General features: G+C 38.3%; 1 protein-coding gene across 1 annotated transcript; it reads right to left on the bottom strand.

Moving 5' to 3' along the window:
• Window positions 1–373: 373 nt before the first annotated feature.
• mylkb (myosin light chain kinase b) lies at window positions 374–14,819 on the bottom strand. Its single transcript, XM_053498626.1, has 17 exons — window positions 13,858–14,819; window positions 12,993–13,109; window positions 12,753–12,818; window positions 11,426–11,476; window positions 11,116–11,243; window positions 10,597–10,753; window positions 9,243–9,548; window positions 9,121–9,162; window positions 8,831–8,921; window positions 8,521–8,724; window positions 6,863–7,080; window positions 6,487–6,610; window positions 6,086–6,238; window positions 5,787–5,910; window positions 5,563–5,653; window positions 5,297–5,431; window positions 374–1,838 (listed from the first exon to the last, which is right to left on the bottom strand). Exons 1-17 carry the CDS (start codon window positions 14,555–14,557, stop codon window positions 1,561–1,563), a joined length of 2,985 nt encoding a protein of 994 aa, XP_053354601.1. The 5' UTR covers window positions 14,558–14,819; the 3' UTR covers window positions 374–1,560.
• Between the last annotated feature and the right edge of the window lie 2,582 nt (window positions 14,820–17,401).

Here is a 17,401-nt window from a genome sequence, read left to right as displayed (position 1 = left end):
CAGGTGTAAGGACAACATAAAAACAAAAAAACTTATTTAGGCAGTCATCCTAATTTATTTGTGACAATATAAATAAATAGTTTAAATAATGGAAAAAAGAAAAGAAGAAGAAATATAAATATAAAGAAATATATTCTAATCATAGTGACATTTTAATAAAACTATGTGGATGCACTTATGGGTTGTTTAAAAAAGCATGGATTAGGGGGCATGATAAAGAATTAATTAATTAATTTAAATTGATATTGTGACATATTTATAATGTCTTTATTCCATGCCTTTATGGCTGCTATTTATGGTTACACTACCTCCCAAAATATTTATATTAATTCTTATTTATTAGGAAATTTACAAAAACTAAGTGAAGACAATGTAAGAGAGGAAAAGACTTTTATTTTTGTGGCCACTCAAATTCAGATGCAAACCATTGACACTGATCAAACCAACACATTTAAATTATACAGTTGTTTACTTGGTTTGTGTTTTTGCCTGTAATATATTCATAAATTCTTCTGAATAATCTTCTGTGTGTTTTGTATTTGTCTCAGTGACTATTTCTGTTGAATTATGTAAAGTGTAAAACTCGCCAAAATCAAGTTCAGGTTCTCTTAGCTTTAACTAATTCATTCTCTGAGATGACTCAGAAACCCCCAGCATGGTGACAAAAGCCTGTACAAAGACATAAATAAAGGATGAGGATTGCAACGGGACCTTCTTAATCATATTCACCCCAGTATACAAGGATGCTTTGTCATGCATGTTGCCTATACTAAAGGTGAAGAGCCGAAATAGCACAGAATTCCTCAAGCCTGGTGAAAAGATTTAATACCTTTCAGAGCACAGTGATATCAGGGTAATTAAATATCACAATAGAGCCATGATAAAAAAGTAAAAAGACTTGCTATTTCTGATGTCTACAAATGTATCAATCATGACTCAGATCTTCAGATAAAAATAATGTTCATAAAGTCAGATTTTTAAAAGTGTATCAGGAGCCATAGCCTAGAATAACAAATAAAAAAAAAACTAGGCTACATTAAAGTTGAAATACATTACATGACTTTTTTTCACCACTTGAGTGTGCTCTTGTGTAAGCAGAACTGTGAAACATGCACACACACACACACACACACACACACACAAAAAAAAACTGACTGAGGAAGCCAAGTACTGTGAGCCGTCTTTCAAAAATAATTGCTGGTGTTTTGTATAATGAACAATAGGAGTGGTTTGAAAGTCCAAATGTTGGCACCGAAAGGTTTGCAGTTCTGACACTTGTCCATTTTTGGCCAAACAGATCTCAGCGGCTGATGATTCCCCGAAACCAAGCCCAGGCTGGAATGTCTTTGATGTGGCTGAGTGTTCACACAAACTATCCATTTGCTCTGTAAAGACAACGAGTGCACGAACGGCTGCACTGGTGTAAGACTTACAGTCTGTGTTCACAAACAAAAGCAGCAGAGAAAGAATGCAAGCTTTAAGAGAGATCCAAAGCTCCCACAGTGTCCAATCTTCCACTTGTGTCCCTTCTTGTCAGCTTTTCCTCATCCACCCAGATGCTTACTCCTCCTCTTCTTCCTCCTCCTCCTCCTCCTCCTCTTCTTCCTCTTCCCCCTCTCCTTCTTCCTCCTGCATGAACTCCACCATCAGTTCGGCTGTGCAGCTGGCTTCTCCCAGGCTGTTCACTGCTTTGCAGGTGTATTTGGCGTCATCGTCAGGACACACCTCAGATATTACCAGGCTGCAGTGGCCATCCTCTTCGTAGTCGATCTGGAAGTGACGTGTCTCCTTGATGGGCTGGTCATCCTTGTACCATACCACCTCAGGATCTGGGTAGCCTAAAGAAAATGCACAAATCAATTTAATAAAAAAATATTTTTCTTACCTTTCAATAACCAACTCGTGTTTTGTTTGTGTTTTGTAGGTGTGTGGAGTGATGCCCAGGGGATGAAAGTTTTATGCTGCTGATGACTGAGTTCAAATGCGCGGTTAAACAAATAAAGGAAAAAGGCACAGATTTATATATTTTTTATGATTACCTACTACAGTACTTATTTCTAACAGGGCCTTAGCATAATAATACTTCTGACCTATTTGTGCTAGCATGAGGATATGTTTTTCTTGGACACAACTACATTCATCTGCTAAACCTGTACCAGGTCACTGAAGCCTATCCCAGGAGACTTTGAGTATACGGCGGGGTACACTCTAGACAGTGTGCCAGTATATCAGAGGGTACACAAACACACACACACACACACACACACACTGGGCATTTGGGAAAGTAAAGTAACCTAAGCTGCATGTTTTTGGACTGTGCAAATGCACAGAATCCTGGAGGAAGACAGAACAAAACCCTCGACTTTGGAGATTCAAGGCCACAGTGCCAATCACTATGCCACTGTGCTGCCAACTACAATAGTTATAACTACAAAATACAGTAAATTGCTCTGAAAAGGGATATCTCTGAATTGAGATCAAAGTAAAATATAAATGTAATCAACCACAAGTGGGTCCCTGCTCATAGCCCTCAATGTCTCATTTGTATTCTAGCTCAAATTTTAAGTATCATCTTAAGGAAAGTAAATATCTGGTATATGTCATCGCTATTTCAATTATTCAAAATATATAAACTATAGTTAGGAATGGAAACATTAAACGTCTTTACATGCTTGGGGATCCTGCTCAGTGGATGGAGTGAAAATAAAAATATGGATGTTATATGGAGGACAGGGATTGAAAACCTCTTGCATTTTTCAAGAGTTTCCCATTTTTTTGTTCTCAGCATAAGAAACACTAAAGATAAAAAATATTTAATTAAATAACAAATTCAAATAACTGAAGTAATTATCATTAACCATTGACATTAATTATTGAAGAATTTTTTACCTTTTAGTATAAAAACAAAAAAAATTTGGACAGCAAATGATATACTATACATTAATTTACTGAAAAAAACTATAACATTGTTGCAAAAAGTTGTCCTTCGAACAACTTTAAATTAGTTATTTATTGATGTGGCATAAAACCGTTTACTTTCAGATCTCGATTAAAAGTATATATTTTTGTTCTAATTAAATTGAGTTGATGGTGAAGAACAAAAATAACAATTTCAATTTGTCTTAATAATTTAATTGTTATACAATAGATGAGCCAGAACCAGATGAGCCGGTTTGTATGAGTTTGTACCGGTGTGTTCTCTGGGCTGAGAGAGTGCACATTGTTATACATGTCTGTTTGTAATAGTATTATATTAAATGATATTCACAACAGAGGATTGTTGCATAACTAGCGACATTATTATAACTAATATAAGTAAAAGTACTAGCGCTATCCTAAAATGTCTTGAAAATGTCTTGAAGCATTCTTAATCAAATTCCAGAAATAGTGCCATTTTTTGGGGGGGTTTGTTTTTGGCCAGGTAGTGTACTTTTTAACAAAGTGGTTGCATGTTGAATGTTTTGATTTAAAGTCTTTTAAATTAAAAAATTACTATACTGTGGGTTGGTGCAGTCAATAAGTAGCAAGTAACTGTCAAAGGTCAAAGAAGGTGTCCCAAACTGTCGCAAAAACAAATAAATAAAAATAACTCATGACAAAAAAAAATGTTAGGAAAGAAGGGAAAAAACTATTTCTCAAAATTTGCTTGTAGATCTGGATAAAGTTTTACATAATTCACACTTAGCAATAATGTAAACAAGTCATTTTATGGTTTGTGGTACATTCCATGCCCTTTAATAAGTATATTTGTTCTAAATATTTTCTTTAGAAATATTGTATTTTACCTATTAAGGAAAAGCATTTTATACTGTGATATCATGCAAACATTATCTTCTCCCTATCCTTTTTTAGCTTGAAAATTGTCATAATTTTGTTGGTTAGCACTGGTGCTTTGCACCTGCAGGATCCGGGTTCGATTCCTGCCTCTGTGTGCATGGAGTTTACATGTTCTCCATGCTTTGTGGGTTTGCTCTGGTTTCCTCAGACTTTTAAAGACAAGCAGATTTGGCTAATTGGCTTTCTCCCAAATGCCCTGTAGTGTGTGAATGAGTGTGTGAGTGTGTATGTCCTGTGATGGATTGGCAGCCTGTCCAGGGTGTACCCCATCTTGTGCCCCAAGTCTCCTGGGATAGGATCCAGCCCCCCTGTGACCCAGCAGGATAAGCGGTATAGACGATGAGTCAGTGTTTCCAAACTGGCCATTCGGCATGGTCTGCTTTTGTAGTTGAGGGTTTCTTGGTTTCCAAATAATGAATAAAAACCATTAGAGTTAACAACTATTTTTTTAAACTATTTCCAAGTCTAAATAAAAAACAAACATTATTAATTTTCAAATTCAAAAATTCATGTTATTTACTAATACCTGCATAAGTTCTGTGAATTATTTTACTAACAGAACTCGAAAAATGTATGTCATGATGTCAAGTGACCCGCATCAAATTATGCCATTCTTCTCTGACTTACATTTTAAACACACTGTGGTAAGTGTTCTCTTCCTTTTTAAAATATTTATCCATAACAGCTCATTGAGTAATATTGAGAATATTAATTGACTGTCAACTATGTTACATACACTGTTATGGGTTTTTTTTTTTCGCTCATGTGAAATGTACTCCAAAGTATTGAATGACTCAATGTTTTGAGTAAAAATGAAAAAAAAAAGACATTGCTGTTTTGACGTATTAATTAAAGACAATAAGTACAGCTGAAGGTCAGACGTTTAGAAGATCCGCACTGCCAAGCTTCAATGAGGCTGCCACTAAGGCCTTAACCCTGTCTAATGACTGTACTGTAATGTACTGTATATGTGACAAATACTGTTAGTGTAAAAATTTTATTATTTCTAAATAATGGATTTAATTATGAAAAATTGTAATTCTATAATTGGGTGCTTTTTAGGGCTATTTACAATTCATTATATGGTTAGAAAGTGAAGGTAAAGATCCCAGCCCACTATAACTACCATTTTTATTTAAAAAGAAATAAGAATAAAAATAGCTTAGGGATCTTGTTAATCCACAAATTTAGCAGGAAGTTGTATCATTTAATCTTCCTGAAGATCACAGGAAGAAGAAAACATACTTTTAAATCCTTTTTTGTCAGTAATATTGTTATTTAAATAACAATATTTTAAATTATGTTTTTGTATGTGATGAGTTAATATATTTATAAATTGTTAAATGCATGCTTTCTTAAATTTAATAATGAATATAAAGTTGATAATAAACTTTAAGAGTAAGTTCAATAAAAACAATTCCTGGTAGCCTCAGACTTTTATGTGTTGAGTTTTAGTTACCCTCAATCTTGCAGTCAAAGCGGGCGGCGCTCCCCTCCACCACCTCTACGTCCTGGATAACGAGGGAGAAGGTGGGAGGTTCAGGGGTGTGGTTCTCTTCTTCTGTAGTCTCTAGGAATGGCGCAGGTGGTGCTTCTGTTGGCACATGTGCACACACATATAATAACCCACTCCCTGTTATATGCTTGACACAATCACTACCACAGCTATTGTTATAATATTAAACAGGATAAACACTGGTGACCATGCTAGACCGGTTCCATTACCTTCAGTTGGCGAGCTTTTCTTTAGCCCGATTCCTCCTAACATTCCCATAGAGCTGAATCTGGAGATGGCTCGCACTGCGTTTCCTGTTTTCTGTAGACCAAAGGCACAAATTTGCTTATTTCCTAAGCACAAGCAAATAAAATATTCGACCACCAGAGGCAGTGCTTCACTTTCTCTCTTTTTGTCTGTATCATTAAGACTTAAAAAACACTGGTTTTCTAACCTGCCATCGGCGTCTCAGTATGTACTTTTTCATGCGTTCTTTGGAGAGCTGCTTGGCTTCCATGTTCTTGGTGTCCTGTTTAAGCCACTTGTGCTCCATACACTGTTCACAGGTCAGTCTGGCTCTGCAAGATGAACGATGGTTTGATCAGTATGCTTTCATTTTCTGCTCTCTTTCAGTCAATGCAAATACACCAGAAGCACCTTTTGTTAAAATACTATTCAATGGATCTTTGTATTATGAGGCCAGATGCTTAAAACACATTCTTTTAATTAAAGATCAAAGCTTTTTGACTTTACTTCTTATTTTTCTTCAGGAGGTTGCTGATAAAGTCCTTGGCTTCCTCGGAGATCTCATCAAAAGCCTCGTCCTCAAAGTCCCAGGTCGCTGAGGTAACGTTTGCAAGCGTTTCATTATCGTTGTCCCCCATGAATGGTGAGAGACCACTGAGACTAAAAATCAAACATGGGAAGTAAAGGATGGGTTCACATGTTATAGCTTAGAATGTTCATTATCCTCCTTTTAAGAAATAGTGAGTAGGGATGTTAGACTAAATGGTAATCTGCTAGCTGGCCAAATGTAATTATTTTCAATAGACACAGTAGTCGTCACCTATTCGCATTCAGTGCATATTATACTGTACATTTTCCTTTATATTCATTTAAACACAGCGTTTATATAAACTGAAAATAGTACATACAGGATATAACAGATCACCCCAATGCTCCACATATCCGTTGCATAGCCAATTTCTTCATAATTAATGACCTCAGGAGCTACAAACTCAGGTGTTCCAAAGAGGACCTTGAGGGAACCCGAGTTCACTATGGAAAGAAGAAAACCACAATCAGCTTACCTCATATGCTAAGTGGGGAAAATCTATTGACTTTGGGTTATGCAAAACTAAAAAAGAGTTATCCACCACATGAGATCATTGTATATATTTAAAAAGGAATCTATCCTATGCCATTTCACACAATTTGTCCCACAGTGAAACACTGAAATAACATTCCAAACCATGTCTGTTTATTGTCAGAGTTGACACATTTTCAACAGTTTAGAAAGCAGACGAGTACCTAGCCTTCGTGCAAGGCCAAAGTCGATGAGTTTTATCTTGCTGCCTGTCTTGTTGACACACATGATGTTCTCCGGCTTGAGGTCCAGGTGCACAATGCCCTGTTTGTGGATAAACTGAACACCGTCGATAATCTGCAGCATATACTTAATGACCTCACGTTCAGACAGCTCAAAATCCTCATCGACGATTCGCTCAAACAGCTCGCCCCCAGAAATCCTGCAACCAACACGGACGAGAGAGCCGGCACCAATCAGAGAACACAAATACCACTGAAGGGACAGCACAGGACGTAATCAGCATAATGCATTTTATCAGCACGTTCCATTAAACAAGCAAGACTTATTTCTGCTTATGGTACAGTAAACAAATCCCGCACTCAACCCGAAATTCAAAACTGGTCCTTTTTTCCATCATGGCTGCCAAGCTAAGGTTGTGCATATTGTGCTTTCACTCCTCCCTCACTCAGGCTTGTTAACACTATATAAGGACAAGTGACATGCACTTCTCCAATCACACATTACAGTCTCTGCTGCTCTCTCCTTAAAAAGCCAAACTGATTTAAGGGTGTTGGGAAGAGAAAAAGCTATCAAACATCTTAGTGCATTAAGAAGTGTCTGAGATGAGAAGATTAGGTGGCTTTTGATCATGGATTGTGGTGAGTCAGGGTGACAATAATAGCAACAGAGCTTCAGACAAAATAAAGACTGTATTCTTTCGAACTTTACTTTAAAGATTTTTTTTTTCATTTTTTCGAGTAATTCCATAATAGGCAGTTCAATAGTGCATAGTCATCTAACATACAGTCTATAAGCCCGTTTTGAGTGGTTTTAGTCGTCCATTTTGCTCAACAGTGTTTAATACAGCAGGCGAATTTTAAGGTTTCATTAAATATATTTTTAAAAGCAACAAGTTAAACTAGCCTGAAGACATGAGGATCAGGAAATGGGTTTACATTTCTCTCCTGGGAAAGAGGGTCACACATATTTCTAATGTTTGGACATATTCAATTCACAATCTTTCTTTCCTTTCCTATTCTTTGCAATATATCTTACAACACAAATTGTCCTGTACGTCAGAGACACATTGTATGTACTTACACAATGCCATTTGCGGAAATGTATGAGTTTTACTGCTCCTCATGAACTTAAAATGTAAAATTTAAGCATGGGGCAGCACGACTCCCACGCCACTGGGCCTCTATAAGCGTTCGCCTTGTTCATACATTCATTCATCATCTATACAACTTATTCATTGTACAGGGTCATGGGGTCCTGAAGCCTATCCCAGGAGACCAAAGCGGGGTACACCCTGGACTAGGTGCCAATCCATCACAGGACACACACACACACACACACACACACACACACACACACACACTACAGACAATTTGAAAACACTAATTAACCTAATCTGTATGTCTTTTAACTTTTTAAGGAAAACAGATTACCCGGAGGAAACCTACCAAGCACAGGGAGAACATGCAAACTCCACTGAACCTGGAGGTGTGAGGCCACAGTGCTAACCACTACACCACTGTGCTGCCCATTTTTCAACAGTAGATCACCATCCACCTACTACACTTTGTAATGCAAAGTATAAGCCTTATTCAACCCAACATACTTAAAGTCCCATTTTTTAAAAGTGCACTGGACTTACATTTCTAAAACCATCACAATGTCTGATTTGCCTTCGAAGGCGTCCACACATTGCACAAGTTTAGGATGGTGGAGACTGTTCATGATGCCAATCTCTTGTCGCACGTTCTCCTTCTCTTTTTGCGAGAAGGCTTTGATGAACTTCCCGGCCCACACCTTTTTGGTCGACTTCTCCACCAGTTTGAAGACCTGGCCAAATTTGCCTCTACCAGAGAAAAAGCAGAGAGAGAAAGACAGAGGTGAAAGAACTTTCAAGGGTAGAGAACATTTTTTTTTTGGATGTGGGGGTTTAGAGTGCAATTATGCCTTACGTGCCCAAGCGGTCCTCCACATCATAGAAATCTTTAACTGTGTTGTCTTTCTTTATGGTCACATCCCTATACTCGGGCTCCTTTTCTGAATCTGAACAATCGGGATAAGAAGAAACAACTCAGATTTACTCTCTGAGAGAGACAGATATATCGTTAAATTGTAGGGTTCAGAAAATGTATGGGTAATAAATATGAAAAGTGAAATGGATGGGTAAGTGAAAGGGTTGAAAGTTTCCTTGAAAAGCAAAGAAAAAATAATGAAACTCTGGCAGACGAACTGGGTTACATACCATCATCGGAAGCTGCAGCTTCTGCTTCTTCTCCTTTTTTTTCTATGGAGAAAAAAATAAACTTTAGTGCACTTACCAAGTTTCTTAAATCAAGCCTCATAAGCAGTCTCGCTCTCTCTCACCTGGCACCTCTGGTTCTCCTACAGTGACAGATTCTGACTCGGCGCTGGGTTCACCAACGCCATACATGTTAACTGCACGTACACGGAACTTGTACTGCCGATCTGGGAGCAGCTGCTGGACATGATAGGAGGTGCTGTTGCAGGAGGTAAGATCACTCCACGTGTTGTCCAGGGAGTTCCAGATCTCCAAGTTGTATGACTTGACAATACTTCCACCATCATATGTGGGTCCATACCAGGAGAGGGTGAGCGAGGAACGGCGAACATCTGATGCGGCTGGGACACCAGCTGGTGGATCAGGCTTGTCTAACACAGAGATATGCGATGAGTAGTGAAGGAGAGATAAAGCATCATTAAATGCTGCAGGGTTAAAGAAGGATTTCATGCCAAATCCATAATGTAATGCATGTTTTCTGGAAGAACAATCAACAGGGACAAACACATAACGGAGTAGCATTGAGCGAGCAATAACACAACATTGTGACTGAACTTGAATTTCTTTTTAGTAAAAACAAAACGAATTCTATTGAGATACATCTTAGTCTTATGTCGTCATGATGGTTACTTCTGTCTTAGGTTTTATTTTGCAGTGTTACTGATCTCAGACCTTGTTCTCGTCCTTGATTGACTTATTTGTTTTATCCCAAATGCTCTCAGCTGTGAACTATTTTGGCTAATTATTTGCCTTGTTGAACTCTGTAGTGCCCTGGGCAATGTTAGCTAAATTCTTCCAGTTCGGAACCATGGGGAAAAACACACACACACACACACACATTAAATTATGGATTTTGCATGGGATACTTATTCTGGGCCACACATTGATTATTTTTGTTGCACAGACCAAATTACGGGAAAGAGACTGTCATTTTAAATGCTTTGTGTCTTGCATTCAATTTGCATTAATGACAAGTCTTAGACTTAATAATGACCAAGTGTGCTCTTAACCTACAATCTGGAACCATGAGATCTATATCAGGTTTCTAGGTACTGATTAACTTTCATTCTTCATCATTAAGTGTGTTTTTCTGTCCTATTATGGGAACACTTGGCGTGAAGTGGGAATGCACACTGAAAGGGATACCAATGTATCATAGCATATTACATGCACTCACACATTCAAACACTCATTAATGTACATTTAGGAGAAAACACGGAGGCCTCTAAATTCTACCTGGCTCTATCCATACAGTAGCACTCTACCTTATAGCCACAGTGTACCTAGGGTTATGATACCTGGTGCCTTAACTACTATGTATGGTTCAGTATTATATATTATTTCTTTTAATGTTTCCATCCTGTATGGTGTAAGGAGTCAGATTACTACTTTTAGCTCTGGTTTAGTTGAGGTTCATACCTACGACAGTAAGGTTAAGCGAGGCTTGTTTGGTGCCGTATTTGTTCTGCAGCTCCAGGGTGTAGCAGCCACAGTGGTCCTGGTCACTCGCTGCGATCGTCAACTGACTGCTGTTCTCTGAATTCTCTATAGTGATGCCGCCACTTGCTGTCTGGATCTAGAGCAGGACAAAAGTAAAAGTAAATAATAAATAATTTATAACCTCCACAGATGAATCAATGTTGTGTTGAGTATTTTCAAACTGCCATTGTGAGCAATTGTTTTAAAGTCTGTAGTCTTCAAAGGCACTACGGTGAATAATGATCCATTACAACTGGGTTCCTAAATATTTAATAGGCAACGGCATATATTATGTATCACATTTTTTTTTTTAAACGATCAAGAATACTAAATAAAAGAGCTCATATTTCTTGTTAAAACTACAGTACAAGCCACAGCACTCATTTTTTAGATTTATCTTGATATTAATATTATTCTCATACAGTAGCTTTGTTCATAACTTCATCTAGTTCTTCTTACCGGTTTCTTGAACTTGAGCCAGTTGCAGGTAATGGGTGCAGTGCCCCCAAAGTTACACAATAGCTCCACCTTTTCTCCTGCTCTGATCTTGAGATCGCCTGGGAACTGAAGAACCTGGGGAGGAGAACCTGTGTGGGCGAGGAGAATATGGTGTTGCGTGAAATTCCACCTTAGCATATCTGAACAAACTACATGCTAACATGTTACCAGGGCTGTTTATACTCATGTGTATCTATACTGTATGTTTTCCACATTGTACATGGTAAAGTGCTAGTACGTATAGGTCACGAGAAGTGGAGAAAGGATTTACCTTGTTTGGTGGGAGACTTTGGTGCTGGTTTCTTTTTTATTCTGGCTTCATCTGGATAATACACACAATGCTATGTTAGGATGAATAAGTGCCACAAATAACCACTTTGGTTTGTTTTATATAAGAGTATTAAATTAAGCATGCAGCCAGTCAATTTGTTTAAAGCAAGTTTACAGCAACAGGAAAAATCTCATAGAAACATTTTTTTTTTTACGAGTGTATGTCCTACTTCCAAACATGGTGGACTAATGGAAGAATCTTGTCATTCTTGAGGTCAGACTGAAGTATGTGTACTTAAACTGCAAATGTACTGGTCAGCATTTATCCTGGAGTGCCTGGGAGAATGTGCGGGAGTTCCACAGAAGGCCTGATTCTGTCGCTTAGCATCCCACAGAGGAGGCTTGCCTTACGGATGCGGTCTGCTGGAATTCTCCTTTTATGGGCACGCTAAAAATAGTGGCCCCAGGATCCAGGAAATGGTGTTGGCTCTCTCCCCAATATTTATTCTAGCTTTGATAGCCGTCAAGAAACAATGCAACATATAAACCTCACTAATGCTTAGGCGTAGCGTAAAGACATAGACAGTAAGTGCAAGAGAAAATTGTTGTGATCCATGTTGGATAATTCTTTTCTGCTTCCATCATAGATGTTCCTTTTCTGTTTTAGAGCGTTCTTCACATTTTCCTCATTGATAATTGATATAATCAGGTTACTTTGTTGTGACAGGCCCTGCTAACTGTGTTTGTGACATCCTAGACTCCTCCTGGGCAACTTCTGGACAAACTTTCCAATAAAATAGGTTTCTTGTATTTCCAGTGCTAGATTACTCTAGTGGTTTTATCCACATTTATAAGTAAATATCAACTAATAATACTGTTATTAATCCATTTTATATCAGCACTAATAACTGGATACTGTACTCTGGTCTCTCTTTAACCCAAAACTAGCCAAATCCAAATTCAAATTAGCTCACAAGTCTTCCAATGCTCTTCCATTTGCCAACAGGTGAAGCAGACAAAATCCCTAATGTCATTCTAATGCCAACGTACAGCCATGTTGACGTGCCATGGCATTGTTATTCCCCGAGTTCAAAGCATCACATGACATGCTCTTAAACAGGAAATATTCGTTTATGTACATCCTGCTTCATGAGAAGTCCTAGAACGTGGGAGTATCACGTGTACGTGGGATTTTCTAGATAAGAGACCCTGAAGCATGGAGGAACATATAATTCATTTTATTGTCAGAAGCTGACACATATGAGATATAAGTCCCACACTGAAAGATGTGACATGCAAATGAAAAAAAGGGGGATGTTTTGACCTACGCTCTGTTGTAGGTGTTGAAGATGAGCTTTTCTTGTTTTTCTTATCTACTGATGGATCTGTAGGATCTGTAAAAACAAACAAAAAAAAAAAAATGTACAATCAATGCATATTTCTGGCATTGGTGGTCCAACAGTTGTAAAATTTTTGTCTAGACTAAAGTTTGTCCAAATGCTTAATTTTTGCAAAATAATAATAATAATAATAATAATAATAATAATAATAATTTTTGAGACACTGACCATCCACTTGAACCATGCAAGAGCATTCAGCTTTCCCTTCTGAATTCTCTGCTTTGCACAAAAAACGCCCCTCATCCTCCGGAAGGGCTTTGTCTATGGTAAGAGAACACCTACCTCCTAATGTAAAAACAAACAAACAAACAAACAACAAATCAATATGATGCCACTGATATGGTAAATGAAGAAAAATACTCAACTTTGCCAGATGTGAGTTTTATGAACTTTATCTTAGCTGGCAGTAGTACATGTTTACTAGAATCCTCCCAGGAGGTTAATGCTTGTTCAGAAGCCACAATAATAAAACTTATATTTATACACTGAAAGGTCTATCCTAACTACAGGATAAAGCAACAGCGCTGAATATCTCTATTCTCTTGGTGTGTCCCAGACATGGGAAATCCTGCACTACTATTTCTGAACACTCTAATTGTGCCAGAGTGACTGAGAACATTGGCCATGTTGTGTTTGTACAGAAGGTCTGTCCCTTTCAAACCCCCATATCAGATGGCTCAATGGGGATGAGCTAAAGAAGCTAAAATAACAGCACTAACTTGGCATCAGTCATGTGAAGCTCAATTCCTGATTTACTGTATGAGCATGAGTGGTCTACAGCCTATTAGGAGTGAAGAGTATCAGGGAAAGTCTCACAAAGCCCAGCAGATCAGAAGTTTAAAGCTACAGGAAGACATGTGTCTCCTGAAATGTGAGTGAGCTGTAGATGTAGAACCACATACAGGCATAATAGAAAGTGAAAAAAACCTGAATTAGTCAGCGTAGAGAAGGTGATGCTGTATAATTAACTACAATTCAATCCATAAACATAAGGACAGTATTAAGAAAGAAGTCATAATTATTTGTGTCATACCTTCATTGGATAAGATAATAAATTTCGACGGCTTCACAACTTTCCCATCAAGTGTCCAGGTGATGACAGCTTGAGGGTCAGAGGTCACCGTGCACTCTAACCTCAGCCGCTCCCCATCGAGAACCGTCAAATCACTCAGAGGCTGCGTGAACACAGGTGCTTTGCCTGTGCTTTTCTTCCTTCCATCCTCACCATCCACGGAATTGACCACAATCTTCTTTTCATCTGAACTCCCATCCACATCATTACTCTTCTTCTGATCGACACTTCCACTTTTGTTCTCTGGTTCCACTACCTCAACATCACTTTTCTTTTCCGTGCAAGGGATGCTCTCCTTTTTTGTTGTTCCTGTGTCTTTATTTTTGTCAGTCTCTTTGTTTTCTACTAAATTGTTCTTTTTGTTATCTGTATCTACGTTCACTCCGTTAATATTTGTTTGTTTGTCCTTGGAAATTGCTGGTGGAGGAGCTGGATCTTTCGTGCTAGGCTTCTCTGGCTCGGGGTTTTTTTTCTTGTTGAGTACAGCCCTGAAGTCTGCAGGTGCACCGCTGTTATCCGGCACTGCTGGAGTTGGTTTGGGTGAGCCTCCTTCTTTCTTTCCCAACACTGACCTAAAGTCTACTTTGGCTGGGGTGTTCGTCTTGATCTCTGACCCCAGTTTAGGTCCCGCTCGGGGCTTAAGGGCTGCCCTGAAGTCCATCTGTTCTCCTTAGCCACTACTCACACTACTCCCCAGGGAACTTCTGAAAGGTTCTTGCTTTCTTTAATTTTAGACCTGGAGTTTCCGGAACGCCAAGAGACGTATCCTCCTTTGAAATGGGTTTTGGGGAGATCCTGGGTCTTAAAGAACTAGGTGGAGGTCCTGCTCCGTCTGTGGCTCCCTGCTGCTCTGTTTGAGCCACCGCTGGCTCAGATGCCCTGGAATAGAGTGAGGGAGGAGAAAGAACAAAAAAGAGAGAATGATATTGAGCAAGGGGGATATACAGAGGGAGGGAGGGATGGAGGGGGTGTTGGGTGGGGGGGGGGGTAGGTTATGGGCTGTTTGAAAACTTAGTCTCCATTCTATAATAGGTTAATTGGAGACGGGGACATGTTTTTATGCCTGCATGGCATCAGTGGGGACCTCTGTTGCCATATTAGGAAAACACTTCCAGTGCAGAGGCACCCATGCAGCAGTACAGCAATGGAAGATAAACAGTCCATGGAAGAGCATGAGCTACTGATTCAGGATCAGCATCTCTGAGATGATGCGACGTGATGTGGGTTTGGGGAATAGTTTCTTGGATTGACCAGAGATCAGATCGTTCGGAGGGATTAAAGGCGGAGCCTGAGGAACCTCTAAGGCACAAGAAGAAAGAGTGGGCAATGTTTATGACAGAGACGAGAATCAACATAGTCCTTTAACAGAGACTGAGATATGGACACTGATATGGACATTCTTGTGCAAGCCTAAACACTGAGAGCATAGCAGCAAAATGTCAAAAAAAGGGAGAAACAGAACAGGAGGAAAGTGACTGGGGACTAAACGTAATTGAAACAACATATCATTGGCGCTGGTAAGAAGGAGAGAGATAAGAAATATGGAATGATGTGATTCCCTGTTCTCTTTAAACTTGGACAGAAACCAGAAGAGAAGTGTTCTGGACTTTCCACGAGTATTTGTTTGGATGTGCTTAACCTGTTGACCTGTCCATAAACGGGAGCCTTATTGGACTAGTCACCGAGGCATTCCACCAATCAGAACTGCGTCGCATGTCTCCCACAGTTTATGTTAAAATGTTGCATCGGCTGCCTTATATGGTCATAAACATCTGTTACACTGCTTGATGTGTGCGCGTGTGTGTGTGTATGAGAGAGAGAGAGAGAGAGTGCATTTGTGCATGCGTCTGTACGTGTGTGTGTGTGTGCGCAATCATTCAAAAAGTGGTTAAGGGAGGACACTAGAAAATAATTTGCTAGAGTTACAATCTCAGGTCAGCAAAGCTATGACTTTGACAAGCTCTTAGTAAATTTCCACGATTGCAGAAAAAAAGGAATGCCTCATTACTCACACAGCAAATGTCAGGGATGTAAAGCTATCCAGCACTAAATTAAAGCTCTCGTTTATAGTTTATAGCAGATCATTTTTTATTATATACACCATAATCTTGTCTCCTTTCTTTTGTAGTCTTATTATGAAGCTACCCTAATGTAAAGCAACCTGAGATCACTTCATTTTTATTTTTTGACAAATAATAATATAGATTTTGTAATAGTTTTTATAGAGAGAAATTTACAAAGCCATCCAAAAAGTCAATCATCAAACACATGGAGAACAAAGAGCCCAAGTCAGTTTAAACATTCCCTATGGTGAAGTGTGACAAGAGGAGAAAAAAAAAAAATAATAATAAATCTTTTGCCCTCAATGTTTTTAAAATGGGTTTTTGGCCCCAGTAGTGTTTTGTATAAAAATTAATTAATATTATAAAATAATAAATATATATATATATATATATATATATATATATATATATATATATATATATATATAAATTATAGAAATAATCCATCATATTTCATCCATCATGGATCCATCATATTTTCATATATATATATATATATATATATGAAAATATGATGGATCCAGTTTTTCTTATATTAAATTTATGTTAATAATTACAATTTAAATTAATAAAATGTTTATTTTCAATTCGTATTAATATTTCATATTATATTACCGATTCAGTTTATAGACACCCGGTTCATCATCTCCAGGTCTCCTTAATGAAATTTATGACACCGTGAGCATATTCAAAAAGCCTGAGTTCATTTGCCAGCTGGTTGCTGTTAGCTGCAATAAATTATTATGCAGGTATAAAAGCATGGCCTGAATTAACCAGGCACTGCACTCCTTAAACCTCCCATCCATAAAGTTTCCACTGTTAAAATTTTTCAGTTAGTCTCCTTTTAGGAGAGAATATCAGTGCTGTAGTGCAGAACATTAACCAGACATAAAGGAGTAAACAGACAGTGCATGTCTCATTTTTCTCTGTCAGACAATACACCTTTTCCTCCGCTTTTATGCACAGCCACTCTACCATTCGCATCCCTCTTGGCCAGTGATCTAAGCACACAAGTGCACTTTTTATTCCCATGCAGTGTTCAGTATATAACACTGTTTTAAACAGACTCACACTTTGGTGTAAAAGCATAAAGTAAAGCTTTGGAAAGGATTGCATATTAACGGTGACAGGTTGCAGTTCATTTTTCTCTCACCCATCCTCTTCATCATCTGGACCTCCTTGACAAATTATAAGAACAGCTAGATTAAACTATTGTTTCAATTGCTTTAAGTAGGAGGAAACTCACGACCTGCAAGACAAAATCCTCTCTGATATTCGAGTACATGATGTTGTTCTCAGATCGCTCCCTGGACAAGTGGAAGTACAAAAAAAAAAAAAAAAACGTAGAGAAAAAAAAAACATGCAGAAAGTATGTCAGGAATGTTCCAGATGAAAGGGCAAGCAGTTTATAAGTGGTTAATGTGATTAGAGTAGCCTGCAGG

Source organism: Clarias gariepinus, chromosome 6 (genome assembly GCF_024256425.1).
Source record: "Clarias gariepinus isolate MV-2021 ecotype Netherlands chromosome 6, CGAR_prim_01v2, whole genome shotgun sequence".
Lineage (NCBI taxonomy): Eukaryota > Metazoa > Chordata > Actinopteri > Siluriformes > Clariidae > Clarias > Clarias gariepinus.
Note: the sequence above shows the minus strand (reverse complement) of the source record. Positions and strands in the feature narration are given on the sequence as shown.

What these genes read in the sequence shown, in the direction of transcription:
- mylkb (XM_053498626.1), bottom strand. Translation starts at nt 14,557, where the DNA reads ATGGACTTCAGGGCAGCCCTTAAGCCCCGAGCGGGACCTAAACTGGGG. An exon ending in TGGCCTTGCACGAAGGCTAG is followed by an intron (nt 6,611 to 6,862) that starts GTACTCGTCTGC and finishes TTCTTTCCATAG; the next exon opens with TGAACTCGGGTTCCCTCAAG. An exon ending in GAAAAGCTCGCCAACTGAAG is followed by an intron (nt 5,432 to 5,562) that starts GTAATGGAACCG and finishes ATGTGCCAACAG; the next exon opens with AAGCACCACCTGCGCCATTC.